At 35.1% G+C, this 24544-nt stretch overlaps 2 protein-coding genes across 3 annotated transcripts; both read left to right on the forward strand.

Annotated features, from left to right (window-relative positions):
- Positions 1 to 1210: 1210 nt before the first annotated feature.
- Positions 1211 to 6722, forward strand: LOC126732769 (uncharacterized). 2 transcript variants are annotated; one of them, XM_050435773.1, is made up of 13 exons: positions 1211 to 1580; positions 2214 to 2252; positions 2357 to 2505; positions 2698 to 2773; positions 3681 to 3975; positions 4122 to 4231; positions 4326 to 4373; positions 4494 to 4703; positions 4968 to 5069; positions 5394 to 5527; positions 5736 to 5871; positions 6250 to 6390; positions 6469 to 6722. In XM_050435773.1, the coding sequence occupies exons 1-13, from the start codon at positions 1384 to 1386 to the stop codon at positions 6494 to 6496; spliced, it is 1665 nt and encodes a 554-aa protein (XP_050291730.1). In that variant the 5' UTR covers positions 1211 to 1383; the 3' UTR covers positions 6497 to 6722. The 2 variants fall into 2 exon arrangements, with proteins under 2 accessions (XP_050291730.1, XP_050291731.1); XM_050435774.1 differs by having other exon boundaries at positions 6253 to 6390.
- A 14493-nt stretch (positions 6723 to 21215) lies between these two features.
- Positions 21216 to 22860, forward strand: LOC126732770 (uncharacterized). Its single transcript, XM_050435775.1, has one exon. It carries the CDS (start codon positions 21421 to 21423, stop codon positions 22618 to 22620), a length of 1200 nt encoding a protein of 399 aa, XP_050291732.1. The 5' UTR covers positions 21216 to 21420; the 3' UTR covers positions 22621 to 22860.
- Positions 22861 to 24544: the final 1684 nt, after the last annotated feature.

Raw genomic sequence — 24544 nt, forward strand, 5'->3', positions numbered from 1 at the left:
ACAAAGCTAGAAATTGGGATTGGCCAACAACAACTTCATTACTTTTTTTTTTTCGCTTGTGTGACCTAAAGATGTAAGGTTGCAATGTCACTCATTATGGTGTTTGCTACATGTTTATGAGTTTATATTAAACTTGGAAACTTGTTTGTTTTCATTCCTCCAGCATTTGTGGAAGATTGGACTAAGATTTCAAAATGATATATAACGAACTTTCTATAATAGAAAAAAAATTGTAGATATATGTCAACAAATTATATGTGTATAATTGTTAATTTTGCAATATTTTTAAGTGATTTAATGGAGTTTCTTTCAAAAATAATACAATTAGGAAAGAAAATTTACGAGTGATCATGTTAGATATTATTTTATGAACTAATGGTTGCATTTTATGATTGTTTACTACAAAACACAATCTCTCTCTCTCTCTCTCTCTATCTCTCAAACCATCAACTACCTTAAGCTATCCTCCATAATTTTTTATTATGGGGCCCAACAATTGTGAATGGCCAACAACCTTTTTTTTTTTTTTTTTGGAGGTGATTGGCCAACAACTTAACAATTAAGAATGAAGCATAAGATAAAAGATGAATTTATTTATATTTTCTTAATGTTTTTAATATGGTATTGGAAGTTGGAACTGTAAAAATGTATAATCAGTGAATTTTCAATCATGAAAACATGTAAATTATTCTTTTACTAAAATGATTACCATTATTTGTATATGAAATTGATACTTTCAACAATTGGTTTTTTTTTTTTTTTTTTTTGGTCTAGAGTCTTATTACTCAATTGATACATTTAGAAATTTTCAACAAAAATGTCTAGATTCAAATTCTCAATCTCCCAACTAAAAAAAAAAAAAGTAATAATAACAATTTTTTTTAAAGAGAAGGTTTCAATAACGTTAAGAATATGGAAAAAGGAAGAAGAACAAGAGATAGATTAGTGAGGTCCTCATTCTCTTTTTTCCCAAAAAAAAAAAATAATAATAATAAAATTGAGGTCCTAAATGTAGACATGTGATCATATTGGTACCCAAAAAATGGGCCATCAGTTGGGCCCTTCTAATGTACAATCGAATAATCTTTGTAGTCACATATGGCCTTATGGGCTATGATATTGGGCCCATAATTCCTAATCCAACCCATGACAAGTACGGTCCAGATTCCAGATCATTATAGCTTTTTCCCCTAAACACGAAAAATGAGTGAAAAAAAAACGCCAAGTATCGCAATCGCAATCGCTAGCCACAACACAACAGCCTCTTCCATTATTGTTTCCATAATAATAATATCGGTGAAAAAAGAGAAAGATCAAAGTTAGGGTTGAGTTTTTGTGTGATCGAATCGAATCGAATCGAAATCGAAGTGGAAGTGGGAGAAGATGTGGCACGAGGCGAGGAGGTCGGAGAGGAAAGTCCACGACATGATGGACGCGGCTCGAAAGCGAGCACAGAGACGAGCTGTGTTCTTAGCCAAGCGCCGCGGCGATCCTCAGCAATCGATTCAGGCCGTCGGCTCTCGCTCTCGCATGTACCGCGACGACGCTCTCTACCAAGCCACTCAGGACCAGCAAGGCCTGTATGTTTGTTTGTTTGTTTCGCTTTTACAATTTCGTTTTTTTACATAAAGCGTCCTCAAATTTCACTTTTATGTATGTTTCAATTTTAGAATTTGATTTTGCATAGCAATAGAATTGATTTACTGGAACTATAAATTTTAATTTTTTATTTTATTTTATTTTACCTGCTCATCAATTACAAGACGGTTTCTTTTTTATATAATCAGCTAATCAATCCTATGTAGTAGCACTAGAAATAATATTATATGTTGAATTTCTAATTGCCTTTTGCTGTCAAATCACCTAGGAAGCACGAACACTTCATTTAGGGTGTCCTATATGTTATAATTTTTCAGAAATTGCTCGTGTCACTGGGTCTCATAATTGTAACCATACCCGTAACGGTTTCCGTGTCTGTGCTTCCTAGCAAATCACCAAATTATACCTTTTCCATACATGGTTACCAGACGCCCATGGAGTGGCACATTACATGGTACTTGTATGCTTGCAGCCGGAATCTTATTAAAAATGTGGGGGAATGGGTTGGTTTGGATCAATATGGAATTCTTGCCCTGCTCTCGTAAAAGGGTGTCTTTTGTTTTTCCCTTCACTTCCATTTAAATCTTTGCTAATCTCTTAACTTTCTTTCTCAGGATACCTTGGAATGGGAAACAAGATATATTAATTGATAGGTATGATGTATTGCTTTTTCTTTGTTTTGGGATTATAACTTGGTTGTATATTCTTTTACCAATTAATTAAGGAGGGGTCAATTTTTTTTTCTTTGCCTAAGTAGATTTGATGGCCGTGCTCTTCTTGATTTCATTCGGGATTCTGGGTCCCGGCATTTCCGGGTCCAAGAAAAGTCGGAAGAAGAAGAAGAACTAGAAGAGTTTGTTAATTTTGAGCGTTATCGGGATTTAATTAAGCATCGGCGTAGAGGATGTCGGTACTTTTTTATTTTTGCGATGATGTCTTTAAATTCTCGAACATTTTAAATAGATAATTTTTTCTTTATCCTTGTACTATTCATGACAAAGCACAACAAGTCAAAGGTTATCCACCTTTGGAGTCAATCATATGGCTAGGTTTTAATTTGGAATTTAATTTTACAAGTCAAACTTTGTACGTTAACAGTTACTGATGAGGAGGCTTTGCAACATGTAAACCAAGAGATGGAAGCGAAGGCTGTTGCTCCGTTTATATCTGACAGGTTTGTTTCTAATTTCTACTCCCTAAATTAGCAATTTAGTAAGTGAGATATCGGGGTTGATGCTGTTTAATAAACTGCATGATCAATGTTTAAAAATGGGTTTAATGCAGAACATTGACTACATGGGACAGGTTTCCATCAAATTCTAATGTTGATCAAATGGTTTTGATGCTAAGCATGTGCTGATGTTGTGATTATGTAGTCTTCCAGAAGTGGTCTTTGGTTTGTTAAATATATGTAAACATGTTGGCAACATTACTTTTTCAAAAAAAAAAAAAAAAAAGTGATGGCAACATTAAAATTCCTTGGGTCTGAGTTTTCATGTGCTTTTGATTCTGCATTTTGCTCAAATCTGAATTTTTGACAGGTATTTCAATGATGTTGCCATTTGAATTCTGAAAATTTATTCCCCTCTTAAGAAAATTGTTATCAGTTCAGTTATAAAGGTTCTCAGCTTTTGTCTTTCTGGGTGGTCAGGACACCCAAATCAGTTGCCTAAAGAAAGTAGCAATTACTTAATTCTCTCCTTAAACTTCCTCTTTTGGAGGTTGTGATCATGGTGGTCCTTGTGGGAAGAGACCATTTATAAAGATGTATTAACAAAAAGAATGAGATGGTGTAAGTTGTTACAAGTTCCATGGTCTAATTGTTTCAGTTTCTTCTTAATCCCAGCCATGCATTCCTTCCGTTTGCTTATGTGTTTTAATCAGAGTGTCAAACTTTGTTTTACTTCTGTAGTGGCATGATCAGAATTTCCATTTGGTTAGCTATTCAAGATGTACTGAGTTTTCGTAAATTCAGTTATTTACCCCTCACTCTGTGTGTGTATATATTTCTGGTGCGATTTGGGGTGAGAGAGAATATTACATTTGATTTCATCTCTCCTCTTTTCATGCATGGCTTGTAGATCTCAGCCACAGACTCAGCCTCCTGCAAGCAAAGGTTCTTATTCACAGGTAGGCTTCTCTTATGAAGGGGATGGGAAAGAGGAGGCCCATCTTTCTGATGATGATGATAATGACGAGGACGAGGACGAGGAGGATGATGAGGATTTCAATAGTGATGATAGCAACGATGAAGGGATGGATATTATAGCAAAAGAATTTGGTGTAAAAAGGTATGGTTGGCTCGTTTACATGGATAAAAAGGCTAAGGAAGAAGAGAAAAGGCAAAAGGAAGTTATCAAAGGTGATCCTGCAATTGTAAGTCTGTCACTATCACTGGTTGAAGGATGTTTTGTTTTATTGTAATCAGTAATGCATACTTTTGATATTATTATTATTATTATTATTTAAATGTATTCTACAATACCTGTATTGTATAGTCCTTGATCTTCTAAATGTTGTAGAGGAAGCTGAGTCGCAAGGAAAGAAGGAAGGCTTCTCAAATAGAAAGGGAGCGAGAAAGAGAAACTGCACGAAATACTGGTACCAGAGTGCTCCATCATGATCCCTACAGGTAGAAGAACACAAGCTTGTCTTTTTTTATTTATTTTTTTATTTTTTTGTATGTTGTGTTCTTGTGATTATAGTGCTTTCTTATTTAAATGTAGGGAATCTAGACGAAGTCCAACTTATGAAGCTTATCCTCGTTCTAGAAGGTATGCTCCTAAATCTTAATAGGTCTTTATGGAAGGATTTTAATCTCAGGGTTTCTTTCCCATGAAAGTAATACTTTATGATTTTTTTTTATATAAAAAAATAATGTATTGTATCTGCAGATCGAGATCAAGATCCCGGTCACACTCCCCATCATATTCAAGGCGTTATTCTCGCGGAGGGCATTCTGATGATGTTCATCGAAGCAAACCAAGGACACCAAAAATAGAATACATTACTGAATTTGGGAGCTCTGGTGACAGGGATCAACCAAAGCTTGGAGGATTTTCTCCACCATCATCTCCACCTTCTCAGGCTGACATGTTAAATCGGTCGGCGCACTCGACCTTTAATTCTTGCAAAGATAGATTCGACAGTCTTTACTCTGCTGCAGCTTATTCCCCATTTTGTTATGTGAGGCAAAATTTTCTGGTTTAGAGTAGATCAGGCTTAGGGTTATCAGCATAACTGCCAGAGGAGAGAAGGATACTTCCTTTCTGAAGCTCATTGTTTACCCTGAAATGGACTTTATATAAAAGCTTGTGACTTGCATGGAACTGATGATTTTGGTATCTAAAGATTCTTCTTTTGTGCAGGCCATCATCTGGTCGCATACTTGAGGCACTGCATGTTGATCCTGCATCTGGTATATCCCCTGACAAGGAGAAGAGCGCAAAAGTGTTGAAACCATCAGTAAGGTATGTCATGGTTGCTGAGTGAAAATTTTATTTTCATGCTTTGATTTAAGTGGATATGCATGTTTGGATAAGGGGTTTCATAAATTTTTGCTTCTTTGTTTACATTGCCTTTGCTGCCTGGAAAGCTCTTCTACATTTCTTTAATATGATTTTTTAATAAATTTTTTATATTTGTCACTCTTGTAAACTTGGTTTTGTTCTCTTTTTCACTTTGCTACCTGGAAAGCTCTTCTCCACTTCTTTAATATGATTTGTTTTTAATTTTTTATATCCGAATTTATATTTGTCACTCTTGTAAACTTGGTTTTCTTCTCTTTTTCACAGTACCTCCTCTGCTATAGCAAAGTTAACTAAGGCAAGTTCTTCTGGGGGTCCCTTAAAACAGCAACCGGGAGAGAAGAAGGAAACTCCTCAAGAACGACTTAAAAGGATCATGAGCAGGCAGCTGAACAAACAAAGTATGGCTTTCTGCATAAGCATTTCTGTGGCGAAGCAGTTATCTTAATTTATGTTATCCAACGTTGGCAGAAATGGATATTCCCTTCTTCTTTTCTTTAATCTTTTCCTTCTTAAATTTAAGTTTAGTTTCGTTGTAGGAGGGAGAGAATGGGGAACTGTTTTAATTTCTCAATATTAATGATTGCTTAACTGATATTGCTTTTGCAGTTAAAAAAGATACTGCTGCTGAGATGGCTAAAAAGCGAGAACAGGAGCGCCAGAGGCTGGAGAAACTTGCAGAAACAAGCCGGTTAAGTCGATATAGGCATCGGAGCCGCAGCCGCAGCTACAGTCCTCCTACAAGGTAGTTAATAAAGCAATGTGCATTTAGAACCTATTGGTTTCCTTTGAATATTTCATTTTTTTAGTCTGCCAAATATTTTGAGCACAAGAAAGGCACTAATATATCTTCTTATATCAAACATACATCAAGCTTGACTTATTAGAAAAAAACATATATCAAAACTTGATAAATTTTCCAATTGATTGAATAACAAAATGGTCTATGGAGTTGAAGAAGATGCCTGACATTGCAATTTCTGGCAATGAAGGGAAATGAGAAAATTTACATTTCCACATTTTGTTTTGGGATTTGACAGATGCTTTATATGATTGTTACCTCTGGTCAGTTAAAATATGCATATGCATGTATTGAAAAGGACAAATGATGTGTTTACTGCAGAAGATACCGACGTAGTAGAAGTCCAAGTAGAAGCAGGAGTTCCCGAAGACATTATTCCCGCTCTCGTTCCCGATCTCACTCTCTCTCACATTCCCATACCCGTTCCCGTTCCCGTTCCCGCTCATACTCTCGTTCGCCAAGGTTACCACTGTTTTCCCTTTCCCATGTACTTATATACATTGAAATTCTGGATACTAATTTAAAGAGCTAATGTTGCAGGGTAAGAAGCCGTTCAAGGTATCGATAGGGACATCTGTTAAATTGGTAGTCAGTATATTTTGATCTTGTGTCTTGAGTCTTTGGTATCCCCAGAATGTAACAGTGGGCAGTATTCTGATGTTAGGATCCTGTTATTGTGAGGGTAGATTAAGTATTGAGACCTTTCCTTAATTAAGTAGTGATCTTTCCTTTGTAAACTCTTATTGATTGTTTTACTTGAATGTGTATGTAATATATTAATTAGTATTTCGATACTTTTTTTGGTTTAATTAGTATTGAAAACTGCCGATCAGACTTTAAGAACCACCTAATCACGGTTTTAGAAAGAAATCCGTCTTGGTTTTCAATTCTATAGGAGACCCTGAGACAACATGATCTATATTCCAAGTGCTCCAGAGCTGCCCAAAATGTGATTATCTTGCTCATGAGATGGAGGTTTTGATCAAAGTGGTTGGGATTCTATGGGCATGGGCTTCAGAGTTTTGACAGTGCAATAGTTGTGGTTGTTGAAGGAGAAGTTGGTCATTAAACTTTGGCAGTAGTAAAACATAAGTGGCTTTTGCTTTGGCTTCGAAATACAGTAGCTGCCAAGGGCTGTATCTCAACTCTTTTGCAGGGTGCATGGTATGGCAAATTATTATCCTGGTTGATGGTTGGGGGGCCAGGAAGTGCAAGTGGATTTTATGTGTAATAACAAGTTAAGGACTGAGAAGTACAGGAATGAGGTCAGAATTAAATGGTTGTGCAGCCCAAAGGAGGGATGGATTAAATTCAATATGGATGCTGCAGTGTCTGAAAACTTTACTGCTTTGGCGGTGGTGGTCAGAGATAAAAATGGTTGTGAAGCGCCAAAGGAGGGATGGATTAAACTCAGTGTGGATGCTGCAGTGTCTGAAAGCTTAACTGCTTCGGCGGTGGTGGTCAGAGATAAAAATGGAGGGACTCTCAAAATTCTGGGCTAAAGTTAATGAATGGTGCTCCCTGCTCCCTGCTGCAAGCTGAAGCTTCAACTGTGCTCTGGGCAATCCAGCTAGCTCTGATTGAAAATTGGAAGCAAATCATCATTGAGGGAGATGCAAAATCTTGTCTTGACTACTTGATCTCGTTTGAAGTTTAACCCAACTGGTCCATTGCTACTATGATTAATAATATTCCTGTTTTTAGTAATTCTTTTTTGAATTGTAATTTTTGATGGGTTAGAAGAGGCTGCAATACTGCTGGCTCATGTGGCTGCAAATTATGCAATTAAGTTTAGGTCTTCCTGTTTCAGTAAGTGCAGTCTCCCTGTAGGCATTGCTGATGCATATAAGGTTGACTGCCCTCTTTTTTTTAATTGAATGATATTGTTGTTTAACAAAAAAATAAAAAAGAAAGGTTGAGAATGAGAAGATATCTTATACATCCAGTATATGTATAATCTCGACTAAAACATAAAGAACTAAAATGAAAACAACCCGAAATTTTTAGTGTCAAAAACATACTTTAGTCTTTAATCTCTTTCACAATATGTGGATTCGATACAAGGATACACATATTGTGAGAGATGTGATGCATACCATGAATGCATGAAATGGCTACTGGTTAGACGTTATTGCCCCACCCATGTGGACTATGAGGGGGTTGAGCAAACAGGAACCGACAAAGAACTTGAACAACTTAATTGACTACCCCCTCATATTTAATTCATTCGGGACTAGGATGTATGAAACCAATCAGAAGTGAAAATCACATAAGCAAAGATATAAAAGCTGCACAACTACTAGGACTCATGTTAGAGGAGTTTGGGCCCTTTGGGCCTTGAGATACCACTTATGCAGTGGTAAGGACTAGTAACCCTTAAAAGGGGGGCTACCAATTGCTTGTATCACTGTAGTGAATACTCAATGGATATGGCTTATCCTATAGAATAATGAGAGGGTGTTATAAGCTTATAACTAGTATGAAGAGAGAAATCCATTGCCCTTGTTTTGTTGCATGTGAGGCCTTAAAAATTGACGAGATCACAATTTTTTTTTTCATAATTATCGATATGGTATGTTGTTACTAATGTATTAGTAGTGGGTTTAGGTGAAAGTAACAATTGTATATATATATATATATATATATATATAAGCATAATTCTTTGATAATTATTTCATTTATCCTTCCACTTCATCTTTTAATTAGTGTCATACGCACCATAAATGGCTTACCAATGTGTAAATGCCAGGTATGTAATCTAACATGTTGGTTAATAAATATTCAAAATAAAGTGTGTCCTGTATATGTTATCCTAAGTTCCCAACTAATAATTTTGTTCCACGCATTTTATTTCAAGATACAATAATTTAACCATGTGATGCATTCCTTGAAAATAAAATAGAATACATTTTGGGGGCATTTGGTTTGCAAAATGTTAGATTCCTTATGGTAAAAAATGTCATGTCGCCAGCATTACTTGACAAGCATTTGCAAGGGCGATCCTCAGGCTGCTATAGTTTCCAAAGGAAAAAGTGGTTGAAGTATATGCAGTGGCAGGAAACAACCTTACTAGAACGTGGAAATCATTGTCAGTGACATAAAATTAACAAAGCAGATGCAGAGGAATTGGTTGAGGCATATTAATATAACGGTCCTGCAGAACTGGCCGATGGCTTTCCAAATCATACATGAATAATCAGTTTGACATGTCCCTAAGATGCTATCCTTTGTATTTCTTTGCACTGCTTTGTATCCAATTATTATGACTGGCATTGTTTTCTCTCTTCTTGCACCATAACTTTTGTATCCAAAAGTAGGAGAAGGCTTGGGACCCAGATTCAGATTCTGGGTCCGTTTTCTGTGTCTTTATCTGCTGAAACATCTGCATCCTATTATTGCTTATTTTGTTGCAAAAATCGTATAGGTTTGACGTAATTAATACGTACCATGTTGTGATGTCTTGATGATGTGCTGCTGATGCATTAACAAATGAAGATTGGATACTCCATAACAATGAGGCTAAGGACACAAATTAAATTTGACACAATTTTTCCCCTCAACATGTGATTGGCATAATAAAAATAGTGTCATACTCGGGAAAGTGAAATTCCAAGATAAAAAATGTTGTGAAAAAATTGCGTCCCGTGTCATCTTGTTAATGTAGTGCTGACTAAAGTAGTAGAAAGTTCTGTAGCTTTATTGGCACTCAAATGTTGCCAGTATTGAACTGGAACTAGAGTTAGAGGAAACTTGTTCTAGTGAAATTAATTAAGGAAACATGTAAAGCTTCTGGATGACCGATAGTGATACAGTTAGGCAACTCAGATAAGGTCTCAAACAATATATGCACCTTTGATGAGCTATTCTTAAAGAATTTTTTTTATGCACAGTTTGGTAATTGGTGTCCCTCAACTGATCTTTGGGTTCACTTAGGAGACAGAGAAGCTGTGTTTTGCATCAAACTTTCACTTCAGTCTTAGTCTCTTGTATTAATCCACTACCAAGTAGTGCGTTAATGATGAAGGCAGATGGTGCAGAAAAAAGCTGGCATATCTGGAACCTAGGTAGACCCAATTACATATGAATTCACTGGAGGACGCTTTATGTCAGTATTGGAGAATAGAAAAAAAGTATCAACTTTCTCGTTTCAAAACAAATGGCGTGCAATTTGTTTTGATTATGTACTTGTGGTGTCGATGAACAGAAAAAGGAAAAGACAAAATAATTAACTTAATTGAAACAGCTAAAATTAATGGCGGTTGCATGGCAGTGTTATTGAAATGTACGAGCACATGGCGTTGTTGACTTCTTGTTACTATTCTATGAACTGAAGAACTGTGTAGAAGATGTTACTATTCATATGAATTGCATTAAAGATGTTACTATTCATATTATAAAGAAAATTGTCTCATGCAACGTCTATGTAGAATGTACATGCCACCTCTCAAAGTATCTGTGACCCCCACACAGTTGAGGATCGCACAACATATGAGAAGTTGGATTCACCCAGTACTTGTTCGTACGAGAAAATTTTTAGGTATTTTCGAAATACAGTAAAATGATTTTTATTCCTCTCACATTCATAGTAGACTCCATATGAATTTAATAAATTGACTTTATTATAAATGTGAGAGGAATGAGCATCATTCTCCATGTTTTGGTACTTAAAAAATTACTCGTGCACTAGAGTGTGTATAATAGACACCACTCCTCATAAACCACAGGAGGGTAGGTTAATCATTTGTGTAAGAGAGGAAGTTGTTTTCCTGTGAGTTCGTGGTTGGAGTTGGTAAGACTAAGACTCTTTGAGTTTCTGTAATGTTTTAATAGTCTACACCCTCCAAAATGGGTATAACAACATCAAGATTGGATTATATAAAGAAAAAAAGTTGCGATTTATTAGATGCCTTAATGATATTGGGAGAAAAAGAAGCTCTTTGGAAGTTCCAGTAACTATTGATTAAAGCTATTAATGGGTTGATAATTCAGTGGTACCTTTTAAAAAAAAAAAAGTAATTACTGATTTTAAAAAAGGTTCCATGTTTTATATTTTGGTCCTGACTAGCTGGTTGGCTAAAGAATTAGTAATAGAAATTAGAAAAATACACTTCAGGCCTTACAACAATTGCATTAGGATGTGACAGGCTACAATTTTCTCATTCTGGCCTAGACAAAGTAATATGATATCCTTGTCAACCCACATATATAAGTAATAATTGTTTCTACACTTAAAAAAAAAAAAAAAAAAAAGTAGTAATTGTTTCTTAGATGCTGCTTGAGCTTAATTCACAAAATACATGGTATCTTAAGTAATAATTGTTTCTACACTAAAAAAAGAAGAGTAATAATTGTTTCTTAGATGCTGCTTGAGCTTAATTCACAAAATACATGGTATCTTAATCGACTCACCTTTCACATCTTGGAGGGCTCTGAATCAAGCTGCTATTTGGTAATATGTTCCTTTCATATCATGTATTTTTCAAAGGGCATAGCAACTGATAGAGATGTAGATTTCAATATATTGAAATTTGTTGTGTGATTGTGTGTAATTATTGAATAATAAGTGGAAGCATGAAAGTGAGAGTATACATAATGGTTTATGTGGTTTAGTCTAACGGCCTACATTCACAATGGTAAAGCTCTTGACAGCTACATATTATATTAAGCATTTGGGTTACAATGACCCAATATAGGGTTTATATACTAGAAAATACTTGATTGATCATAGGTTAATCTTAGACTAACTTAAGGTTAATATGAATGTTCTACTAATACAAAGACCTACAATTAGTTTGGACCACATTATGTCTAACAAAAGAAAAGCTATGGAGATGAATAATGCAAATAGCCATAGCCCATAGCATAGATATTAGATATATCATATACGTACTCCTTTTTGAGGCCTTTTCATCTTTTGCTTCTCTTTGGCATCACTTGAACTGCACGGGATTTGATCTAGGTTTTGTTAAAGTAAATCGATCAGACTTGCATCTAAAAACTTTGCACTTTATTCCATTCTTATTGCACGTACGCATCTCATGACTCAAATGAAAGTGATGCTCCTCTCTTTACCTTTAACCTTATATATATGCATATATATATTCACCTTTACTCATACTTGCCTATTTGATATTGAGAAAGAAAGTAATCAAATTCCACACGAGGGGCCAGTGATCGCACTTTAAGATCGCTTTAACTTTAAAAGTTGGATGCTAAATTGACGTATTGTGTAGTTGAATTCAAAACTTAATTATCAGCTAAACCACGAAATTGAAATTGTACATAGAGATGTGATTTACCACTTGTATATGGACCGTATGGTTGTATGTCACTAACTTTGATAATGGCTGTGGTTAGCTATATATTACGGTGGACCTACTCTCTAATAATTAAAATTTAAAATCACTCAGCCGAAAGATTTCTTCATAGTATCATAGTATGTGTTCTTGGGCCCTTGGCAAGCATCATCTTTTGCTCTATTCTCACTAATCTCAAGCTACATTTTTTTTTTTTGACACAGCAAAGAAAGAAAGAAAGCTACATCAATTTTTCTACTACAAATCTTTTAGAAAGAGCCGCCAACATCGATTGGCCCTTCTAGCCCTTTTAAATTTTCAATGACCAAATGATGAATCCTTTTTTATTTGTGAATATACAATAAGGAAGTGAAAATTTAAATTTAAAATTCTATCTGTTTTTAAGCTTTACCAACCCTACCGTATTTGATTTTAACAGAGAATTAAATATGTTAGAAGGAAAGTGAAGCACATGGGGGTGATGTATTGGTGTATCCCTCTTGTTTATTATATACAATCTTCAATCCAAGAGTCCATAAAATAAGATTTTAAGTAGGTTAGATCCTTACCCTACAAAATGATTTTATTCCTCTAAGCATGCATTTTATCTTTTAGAGCTTCTATATTATATTATCATCATAATTAATCACCTCTAATCAATTGAAATTATCTTTAATTATTTATCCTAGTCTACCTTTGAGGCTAGATCTTAGTAAAATATGATATTCTAGTTTGATTCTTCTCACTCTCCAACATCATTGTGATGTCATATTTTCTTCATGCATGGTTGCATATCAGTTGTATGCCAAAAATTGTGTCCACATGAGGATGTGTATAAGCTCATCTATTTCCATACACATTAAGTTGAGAGCAGTTTGATCAAATTTCTTGAAATGATAACAATTAGCAAAAGGGAAGTGAAGGGGGCAAAACATTTGGTTTCTCTCCTTAACTTAATTGTTTTGTACCATAAGTATGTTACTTAAGAAACAACATTAAATCAAGACTTATCCCCCTAGTACATAATCCACCTAGAACACCCCCCGCCTCCCCCCCCCCCCCAAAAAAAAAAAAAATTGAAGTTTATATCTTTTAGATTCCTAAGATGGGACCAATCTTGTTAGGAGTTACAAAAGACAAAACTTAGATCGAGTACTATAGATGCAGAATATTAGGTTACTCAATTAAATTCAAAACACATGGTTGTACTGATCAATGGAACAAAAACAATGTATTTTTTCTTCATCTAAAGTTAATTAAATTCAATACAACCATATATTTAAATTTTAATGAAGGAATTTAATGTGCTACAACTAAAATATTCTAGTTCTATCCAGCTACAGAAAAGAAATGGCCAAGAAATAAAATGACCGCTTCAAATCAGAATTATTTTATATAAAGATCTGCTCAGTAGTGGTGTTTGATTATGTTGGACTCTCTCAAATCAAAATATGATCTTTTAACATCTATAAGAAAGTGATGCATTTGTTATTAATAGGGACAGAATAAAAATCATATTCATTCATTTTTCCTAAGTCAAAATTTCGTCCAACTATCAATGAAGCTTCGTACTTGTATACGTGTGCTTCTTAAATTAAGCAACCAACTGAATTTATAATGAAAACTGGCAGATCATAATTCATAAACAAAAGCCGACCCATGCCGTCTAGACCTGTACATCTTTTTCTGCATGTACGTATTTGCAAGAAGAAGAAGAGGCACTGAATCTGATAGCTTTGACAAATCAGTGTTTAAGGGAACATAATATTGTAGGATTGGGGAAGACAAGCAAGCAATGTTACCCACTAAGTCCACTCACCGAATATTGATTCGGCCATTTTCTTCTTCACTATGGACCCTACTATGCAGCTAATTTCAAATACAAACACAATGACACCCTCCAATTATTTCAATGAAGGGTGCCCAATTGGTTCCACATTGTTAATACCACTATGGCCTTTTCCTAGAGATTTGTTGCTTTTGATTTGGATTGCTGACCTACATTATATGGTCCATGCACACCCTCCTATATACACACAAAATCAATACAAAACATTTGTAGCTCGTGTTGTCAGTAAAGAGACCATGCCACTTGGTCCATTTATTCAAATCCCACCACAAATAAGCCAACTCTTCCATCCCTCTCAAAATCTCTCTTTCACTCCCTATCTTAGAGCCTTATGAACAAAGCTTTAGTTTAGGAACTCCTGTTTTTTTAAAAGATAGGGGCGGTTTGGTATGAAATTTTAAGCAACAGTTTTCAGTTTTTAAATAATATTACATGTATTTTCACATTTTTTCACTCACCCGTATTTCTAAAAAATACAAACAACGTTATTAGAACAACGTTTCCAAACGGGTCCCAAAAGTTAAGACACTTATTAATACAATTTTTCTTTAAAAAAAAGTAATTAACAATTTTTCTTTAAAAAAAAAAAGTACAAAAAAAGGTGCTTTGAAATAAGGTATTTTGGTTTGAAATTTTCAATGGCATGTGGCCCATTGAAGCATCAAAAAAAAGTCCAAGTGGTCAGACTCGTCCATATGAGTAGTGCCAAAGTTACTTCCAAACTAAGATGCTATGCAAGTAGATAAATTGTTTAAGATTGGTCCTATTTTACACAACACGAATATTTTTTCTTTCACACCTGTTTCACCCAAAAGGATAAGCTGTGTATCGTGACTTCCACCTTAAAGGAGGGGCTACATAATGTGAAAGAAATTAATTGTATAAGTTGCTTTCTCTTTCACGCTAACTTTTGTCACAGATTGAGTTTCATTTCACCGCAAAGTTTTATATATATCTTGTGAGAAAAGATAGTATCATTACAGAAACCAATGAGGTGAAAAATATCACGTACCTTTGCTTAATGAGGTAAATGGGTTGTGGAAGATATTGTTTAATTTGCTATTACAGGAAGCTAAATTAAAATCTACAGGACAATTAATGAAGCCGTTGACCACCAATATTTACAACTTACAAACCTAATGATTATGAACGATAACCCAAGAAATTTTTTTTTTTTTCTGTGATTAAAGACCTAAGATCAAGGCTAACCTCACATGCTGTTGCTAGCTTCTTTTGATTCTATAATGTCAATCCAACATCTGAGAAAATTCATAATTGTAAATCTCTGCAATTTTTTTTTGGAATAAAGTCATAAACAATGTTTTAATCACGTGCTCTGTTTTCAGTTGATACCTTAATTGGAAGAAAATATTCAATTTATTTGACGTATTAGTTGTAGTTTTTTAGAACACCATTTTTCTTCTAAAACTAAAATTAATCCAAATCTCATTTATTCAAATGAATTCGGCGCAAAATTAGTTATTAAAAAATAAGTCAAATAAACTACAAGAACTTTATTTTTTTTTAATAAAAAAAAAAAACCGAATAAACTATAAAATTAAATCTTTACTAAAAGAACACCAAATTGTCAACCATGCAAACTTGAAAGTTGTATCCTTTTCTAATTGTCAACCCTATAGCTCTATTGAAGTTACCACAAAATTTAGTTACCTGCTCTCTAGATTTACACTCGTGAGTTCTCTAATGGCTTTTAGATAAAATCACCTCGAAATTGGATCAGCAAGTAGGAAAAGTAAAATAGATTCCTTTGAATTCAAAGGATATTTAGCATTAATTATAAGTGGAGGGCCATTTAATCTATTACATATGCTAATAAGGCGCCACCATGTGCATCCAATGTTTAAAGAGTCCTTCAATTTTTGACTGCCGCCCTTTGCCTGCACTCAATTATACATATACACCATTATTAATGGCCTCTTCATTGGTCAATTTTTTTTATTACCTCTATTATAACTCTGTCAACATCAACTCCTAAGAAAGAATTAACAAAATTAATCATCGACCTTGATTGTTAAAAAACTAAAAGAATCTTAGGGGAGTAAGTAAATTTTGAGTAATACATCTTTTTCACATCCTACTGAGATTATAAATTGTTATTGATTTTTCATATGTATTATATACACTTAGTTTCTGTTTGGAAACATTTTATCTACTTTTTTGTTGAAAATGTGTTAAAATATATTTGTCTTGAAAAAATGAATAAAAATTCGGTAAAATGTAAGATTTTAAAAGTTGTAAATAAAAGCTAGAAATTGAACTTATAAGCTGAAACTAAGTGTCTAGAAATAGTTTATTTAGCTTTTTGCTGAAAGTATATTAAAGTATACTTATACTTTAAAAAAATTGAAAAAGTGAAAAAATATGGAAAAAAGTGAGGTTTTAAAAACTATACATAAAATATAAAAGATAAGAGAAATGCTAATAAATTCCCTTAGAGTAATGGTTAACCATTTATATATAATAATAAAAAGTTGTTATGGGAAAAAAATTTTAATGTTTTGACAATTTTTTTTTCATTTCTCATAAAAATAGTGTCAAAACTTTCCTAAAATAAATCGTTAACCATTATCGAAGAGATAAAAGACTCTTAGTCTCATCCATTAATATAAGATATTGTCTTATTTAATAAAATAATGATTAAACGTGGAGATATTTTTGGCATAAGTAGACTAGCTTAGGTTATTGATTAAACTAGAGCTCTATTAGTAATTGATTGTTGTTCGAGAAGCATGCATGTTAGTGTTGGACACTTGGAGGATGATGAACACAAGGCTAGCTGAAACTCCACGTGAGTACAAAAACTACTACCTAAAAGTATGTGAGGTTACTGCCCCAATTATGCTTCAATTCTCGAAAACTTTGTTTCAACATTAATTAAAAGGGTGTTGCAGTTCCAACCTCCCATCCAGCTTTGCAAGATAGAAGCCTACCGGGCATCCCGTGGAGGCCATTAAATTTTATTAAAAGAGTCTGGTTCTCGCTTTACTTTGTTCTCACACAATTTTTTTCTTTGAAATCTACCACCAAAGTTTTTATGTGAATTAAAATATTTGCACCTTTTTACTTTTCCCAAATATTGTGTGATGTCTCAATTTGATCGATTGTGTGAGTGTGTGATGAGTTTCACATCGGGTATTTATTGGGTTGAACTGGGCTTTATTACATTCACACACATCATACAATCAATCAAATTGGGGCATCACAATCTCCCCCACTTAAATACCTAACGTTCTCGTTAGGGCCCACTTTGTGGGGTGGTGTCTCCAAGCCCACACAAGGTTATCAGGCCGGCTCTGATACCATAAGTAACGACCTAAGGAAAAGCGCTAGCCACATCTGCGCTATACCTCAAAAAGACTAGTCACAATTGAGACTCCTTGTAGTTGTTAATAAAACTCAGATCTACCCAGTAAATACTCGATGTGGGACTCATCACACACCCACACACATCATACAATCAATCAAATTGGGGTATCACAATCTCCCCCACTTAAATCCCTAACGTCCTCGTTGTGGGGTAGTGCCTCTGAGCCCATACGGGATTACCAGGCTGGCTCTGATACCATAAGTAACGACCTAAGGAAAAACGCTAGCCACACATCTACGCTATACCTCAAAAGGACTAGTCACAATTGAGGTTCCTTGTAGTTTGTTAATAAAGCCTAGTTCAACCCAGTAAATATTCGATGTGGGACTCATTACACACTCACACACATCACACAATCAATCAAATTAGGGCATCACATATTGACTAAAAATCAAAATTTCTAGGAGCTCCACAAGATATTGTAGGGGGTGAAATGAAGAATAAAACAGTAGTAAATGTGAAGAAAAATAAATGTGAGCTTAAATAAAATGACTGAGTATAAAAAAATGGCATAACTTTCTCTTTGGTTTACTGAAATTTATATAATGTTGTATCAATCGCAGTCAAGACATATAAAGTGTTAAATATCTTAGTGGCAAAATAACTCTTCTAATAAGGTTAAAAGTAACTATATATGTCTTAACTGAGGCACTTATCAATATAAAAGCTAAGAAAATTGTCCTAAAGAATTTTCCTCTCATGCTAAGTTTGTTGTATATATAAGTATATATAGACTAGGGTCCATTTGGATACTGCTTATTTTGCTGAAAATTGAAAACTGAAAACACTATAACAAAATAATTTTTTAAATGTGTGAATAGTGCTGTGAGACCCATTTTTAATGAAAAAATTGTGAATAAAAAAGTTTGTGAGTTCCATGAACAGTATATGAGACCCACTAATAGACCACTTTCTTATTGAAATGTGCTTCTCAACGCAAAAAAAAAAAAAAAAAAAAAAAAAAAAAAAAAAAAAAAAAGACGCTAGGGGAGGAAACGCTATCCAAATGCCTTCTAGGTTTCAATATATGTAAGTTTATTTTGAAACCTACTTGAGTGAATCTTGTGTGGTTCAAATTCGGATTGGCAAATAGAATATATTTTGAAGTGCTAATCAAACAACAAAGCCTTCTTGAATTACTAATTGGTGAGGAGAAAAGCTCGTTTAAGAAGAGCCTAGTTCGCTCAAGCAGATTAACGATCCGTTTGAAAACAGCTTATTTAACTGAAACTGAAAACTTTTTGTTAAAAGTGTAGGAAAAAAAAAGGGTTAAAAGTTAGCTGAATAGTACAATGGAACCCATGAACAATATCAAAAAGTGTAATGAAACCTATGAATAGTACTAAAAAAAAAACCTAAAACTCAAATAAGCTAAAACTTGTATCACATTCCAAACTGGCTCTAACTGGTGGCACTGGCATCAAGAAGAAGCATTAAGGCATTCATTCAACGACCACCCAATGGGCTGCTCAAGTAGCTCATTAAAGCTCGCTCAAGCAAGCTATGAAAAGAAACATTTTATGTAGAATTCCAAAGGAAACTAGTCTCACACGACTAGTAAAGGTCTTGAAAGATTTTGAGTCTTTGAACCAACCAAGTTAACTCTCCAAAAACACCTATTAAAGGGTTATACCCCATTGTCTATAAATAATGCTTCTATATTTAGTTTTTTAACTACTTTTTACTATTACAGAAATTTACAATAATTCTATATTATAGACAAATTTGCTATAATCCTCTAGCAACTTTGGGAGAGGGAAAATTTATGCTATGAAGACAACAATTTCATCATGTTTCTAAGCCTTTATTTATTTATGAAACTTTCACTTATTTCTTTCATTGTCATTCCCATTGAGGTTGCTCCCATATTAGCCAAAAGATCCATATACTTTTAATTTTAATGATGATCCATATACTTATTTCCCTCCCCAAAGATATGTTCAACAGTCACCTGTCAAGTTAATCCCAACAGATTCCCACCGAGTTAGTCTTTATCCTTTAGTAGTAATCCTCATAATAGTCAAATAAGAACATGTTTCTACCTTCTTTCTTTTTTAGTAAAAAATATGTTTGTACCTAAATGGGTTAGAAAAGTAATATCCATTTTCACTGGATGGGAAATGAACATGAAAGATCGACATGTTAATTATTTATTGAGGTGTTATTTGGGACAACAATTACGATACCAACTTTACCCTGACCCTGAGGAGCAGCTCTAGACTCATTTTGACGACTAATAATTAATTTGATTATTATTTAGAAAGGGATAAAGAAAAAAGAAAAAAGAAAAAAGAAGAAGGTGGAAGTAGTATTAGTTAACGTTAGAGTACAACAAGGTGCCATGATGATTGTGTGCTTTGCTTTATCTCCGCTGTCTAACAAATGCATGATTACTTATGGGCCATAGATCGGTCATACCAGACACAAAAGGCGTAATAAGCTTTAAAGCTCAAGTTGTTTAACAATTAACAGTAAAAATAAACCAAAAGTTTGATGGTTTAGATTAAGGAATTCAAGACAAATTTAATGTTAATCAGAGCGTCTTTGCTTTTTCCTTTTCCTTCCCTTACTGTCAAATCCTCAAACAAATCTTATCTCTCTCAGCCCAAATATCCCGTTTGCCCCAATTGTCGTTAATAAAGTTGATATATATATATTATGAGTATGTGAAAAGCTAATAGCAAATCACTTTTTATTGTGACGAATTAAACTCTCATACTCTCGAGTTAGATAGCATTGCCAACTTTGGTACTAATGTGTTCCGTAGGACTTAAACTCAAATCACAAAGATAAGGCGAACGAGGTGCTTGATCACTAAACTCCACTCTAAATAACCTCACCAACCTTGATACTAATACGCTCTGCACCACTCAAGTTGACAAGGTGCTTGACTATTAAACTTCCCATCCGGGTCATAAAGTTTTAGATATTAAAAATATTAGTATTGGGGTGTAAAACCCTTCAAATTACTATTTTAACAACACACCTGCTTAAATTGAGTTTTATTTTTATTTTTATTTTTTTTGGAGAAACTATTGAATTTTAATTAAGTGTGCATTTATTAATATTTTTTAGCAATCATGAATAGTAAGTTTGTATGTATACACATTATTGGAGTTAGATGGTAAAACTAACATATTATATTTTATTGTCCCTCTTCCAATAAACAATTATTAACCTTTATTTTGTTACCTTTTTCTCTCTCATCACACTCCTCTCAAGTAAATAGTAAATAAAGAATAAAAAAATATATTTAAATGGTATGGTGAAAAAATAAAAAATAAAATATTAAATATATTTTAAAGTAAAACAATATAATAAAAAAAGTAAAATTTTAAATAATGAAATGGACCTTTTTATCCATAACCGAATGTAAATACTGTAACAAAACAAAATCACCTCCCAATCAATCACATAAATCACCCAACAACAACAACTAAAAAGTCTAGTGCAAGACTCTAGTCTACTTAGCTAGACCTATTTTTTCATTTTAGCCATAAATGAAAAAGAGCCGTTGCTCAACAACAAGTAAGCTGTAATTTGTAATTTTGTGGGGTGCTGTATGAAAGAAAATAATAAAAAATATGAATAAGTATAACAAACCTTTTATCACCAGTCATAATCACAAACTCCAAGGGCAATTAAGGAACCCAGAGGAGCGAATGCTTCCATTACCAAAATCTCAGACTGGACCCCACTCTGCCACAGCTATAAATACCTATCCTCCCTCTTCTTCCTAAACTCCTCTCTCCCCTCCAAAAAGCACTCTCACTCCGCTCCTCTCTCTCTCTCTCCTTCACTTTCTAAACACAAACAGTTACTTCTCTCTTTCTCTAAAAAATACTAATAATTTACTTCTCTCTTTGATTTTCTTTCTCCTGGCAATAACAGAAAAGAGAGAGAAAAAAAAAAAAGTTAGTAATTCTTGTAACAGTAACCAGACTTTTTTTGGAAACACAATGGTCGACGTGGACCGGAGAATGACCGGTCTAAACCCGGCCCACGTAGCCGGTCTCCGCCGACTCTCGGCTCGAGCCGCCGCTCCATCAGCCACCGCCTCACTCCCTGCACGCAACGGTCTCCTCTCTTTCTCTTCTCTAGCAGATAAAGTCTTAACCCACCTTCGGAATTCGGGTATCCAAGTCCAACCGGGTCTCTCGGACGCCGAGTTCGCTCGCTCCGAAGCCGAGTTTGGCTTCGCATTCCCGCCTGACCTCCGTGCCGTCCTCTCCGCCGGGCTACCAGTCGGTCCTGGCTTCCCTGACTGGCGCGCCACCGGCTCTCGCCTCCACCTCCGCGCCTCGCTCGACCTTCCTATCGCCGCGATTTCGTTTCAGATCGCTCGGAATACGCTCTGGTCGAAGTCTTGGGGACCTAGACCGTCCCACCCGGAAAAGGCTCTACGGGTCGCCCGGAACGCTCTAAAGAGAGCTCCGCTTTTGATTCCTATCTTCAACCATTGCTACATTCCTTGTAACCCGTCTTTAGCCGGGAACCCGATTTTCTTCGTGGACGAGAATCGGATCTTCTGTTGCGGTTTGGATCTATCCGATTTCTTCGAGCGCGAGTCTCTCTTCCGGAGCTCCGAGTCGTCCGATCCTCAAATTCTCAAAAGGCAAAGATCCGTGAGCGAGAAATCGGCCGGTTCGTCGTCCAATTTCTCACGGAGAAGTCTGGACCAAGTTGGATCGGCCGGAGCTAGGACACCGAGATGGGTGGAGTTCTGGAGCGACGCAGCCGTAGACCGGCGCCGGAGAAACTCGTCGTCGTCTTCGTCTTCATCTCCGGAGAGATTCTTCGAGATGCCTAGGTCCGAAATGCCAAAATGGGTTGAGGAATACATCGAGCAAATAGGATCCGTTTTGAGATCGGGCGGGTGGAACGAATCGGATATTTCCGAAATCGTTCACGTTTCGGCCTCCGGATTCTTCGAAGGAGAGATGGTTTTGTTAGATAATCAAGCGGTTCTCGATGCTCTGCTTTTGAAAGCGGATCGGTTCTCGGACTCGCTCCGAAAGGCCGGGTGGAGCTCCGAAGAGGTATCGGACGCGTTGGGATTCGATTATAGACCGGAGAAGGAGAGGAAACCGGCTAAAAAGCTATCCCCGGAGCTCGTGCAAAGAATTGGTAAACTGGCTGAATCGGTTTCCCGGTCATGATACGTGGAGATTCTTTTTCTCTTTCTTCTTTTCCTAATATTTTTATTTTTGTATTTTAAAAAACCTCGGGGTTTGATTTTTCCTCATTTGGGTAAAAGAAAAAAATTAGTAATTACGGGGAAACGCGTTGTACTATGAAACAAAGCGTATAAAAGATCAAAAATCAAATATATATAGAGAGTTCAAAGTTACAGTTAATATTTTCATATATTATAATGTTAATAAAATTATTATTGTATACTTTTGTTTGGGTATTTCTTGTTAATTTATGTTTACAGCTCATATAATGGTACGGAATATTGTTTAATTTTTAAGCTGGGGAAATTAAATTAGCTCTAGTTTCTAAATCCTCAGCCAGTGCACGTGTGTATATTTTTTAATACTACTACAATGGAGAATTTATTATTGTTCACTCTTGGTAGTTGGGCTCCAATCAAAACCTTGCCCATGGTGTGCTACGGCGGGACAGTGCATCTCTCTCAATGATATTTGCAAACAACTAATCAAACGGCGTCATGCTTTGCTTTTGTGCTGGCTATGCTTTCAATTTCGATTGTTGAGCTAATTTTCCATTCATTTAAATTTCAATATAATCAACATGAAATTTTTGAATGTTTTAGGTAGATGGTACTGAGTTCAAAATCACAGATCTGGGCCTTGGAAAATGGGTTTTTTTTTTGTTAATGTTTTTAGGTAAGAGTTGTGACAGGAATTTATGTAGACAGTGGGGGCACAGTTACACGGCAATGGGAAGTGAGGGAAATATCTATTCTTTTAAGAAACTATAGGTAAAAAACAGGGGATAGGGATAGGGGAGAGGGATATATATTTTACTCTGGAATTTCTTTTTCCTTGGAATTGGTGAAAAGATATGGGGTCTTGCAGAATCTGACACGGAGCCCTTCTCACAGTTTAGCTTTTAAGAGACAAAACAAAGAGGGAGTGTGGTACGTGGTGTTAGTCTGTTGGATACGTATCTAATTTTGGGGGTGTGAACTGAAAACTGAAAAAAGCTATGGCGGAGTTTTTGTAATTTTGAGAAATGGGGGTGGGATGGGCAAGTTCGGAAATTTGGGGACCGCGTGAGTCGAGTTTCAGATGGGTCCGTACTTGAGATGGGATAGTTGGAAGGTTACAAAAGTGGAGGCTTTCACACCTTTTTTTTCCTCCTGATTTGTGTATAGTTTTTTTTCTTTTTTTTTTTGGAACTGAGTTGAGACTTGAGACTTGAGAGGGTAGTACTTTGTTGTTTTTATTTTGGTTTGTCATTCACATTTTGTAGATATTTGGGGAGCATCTAGAGCCGGCCGACATGTGATGGAGTGTGGGTTGGTACGGGGAGAGAGAGAGAGAGAGAGAGAGAGAGCATTGGATTTGGATCTTCAAATTTTGAAATTATTTATTGTTGGGTAAAAATAATTGGAGAGTTTAATTCCGTTGAGAGTAAAAATCAGTGAATTCGTGGTCAGAATGTGACTAGGCTTACACAGTCCTCAAAGTTCACAGATTTGCATCTTGCAAATTCAGATTGGCTCTTCTGAACACTGACAGGAACTTCAATACAACGATCAGAGATGGTAAAAATGCTGTTGTCCAATCTCCTCCTTATTTGGAGCAGATTTTTCCAAGCTCTAAGTTTGAAAGAATGGAAACTTTCTTTTCTTTTTCTTTTTTAAGAAAGAGAGAAATATAACAGCATATTTTTGGTGCGTTGATCACTTCGTAAGTATAAACACTTGTAAGGTATGAAGGAAAATTATTAGAATTTAAGTTTTTAAGAGGGAGTTTCACACACATATACATTTAGATTAGATTAGAGTAGATTTTCTATCTTGAATAAAAAAAATAATTTAAAAAAAAAGCAAAACATTTTGTCTCTTCTAAGTATTTTTGGAAAAAAAAAAAGTTGTTATTTTTATTAAAC

This window comes from Quercus robur, chromosome 6 (genome assembly GCF_932294415.1).
Source record: "Quercus robur chromosome 6, dhQueRobu3.1, whole genome shotgun sequence".
NCBI lineage: Eukaryota > Viridiplantae > Streptophyta > Magnoliopsida > Fagales > Fagaceae > Quercus > Quercus robur.

Bases quoted from the DNA above. Each gene is read 5' to 3' on its own strand.
- LOC126732769 (XM_050435773.1), top strand. From the start codon at position 1,384: ATGTGGCACGAGGCGAGGAGGTCGGAGAGGAAAGTCCACGACATGATG. The intron at 4,704-4,967 runs GTCGGCGCACTC...TCTTTTGTGCAG, and splicing joins CAGGCTGACATGTTAAATCG to GCCATCATCTGGTCGCATAC. The intron at 5,528-5,735 runs GTATGGCTTTCT...TTGCTTTTGCAG, and splicing joins CAGGCAGCTGAACAAACAAA to TTAAAAAAGATACTGCTGCT.
- LOC126732770 (XM_050435775.1), top strand. From the start codon at position 21,421: ATGGTCGACGTGGACCGGAGAATGACCGGTCTAAACCCGGCCCACGTA.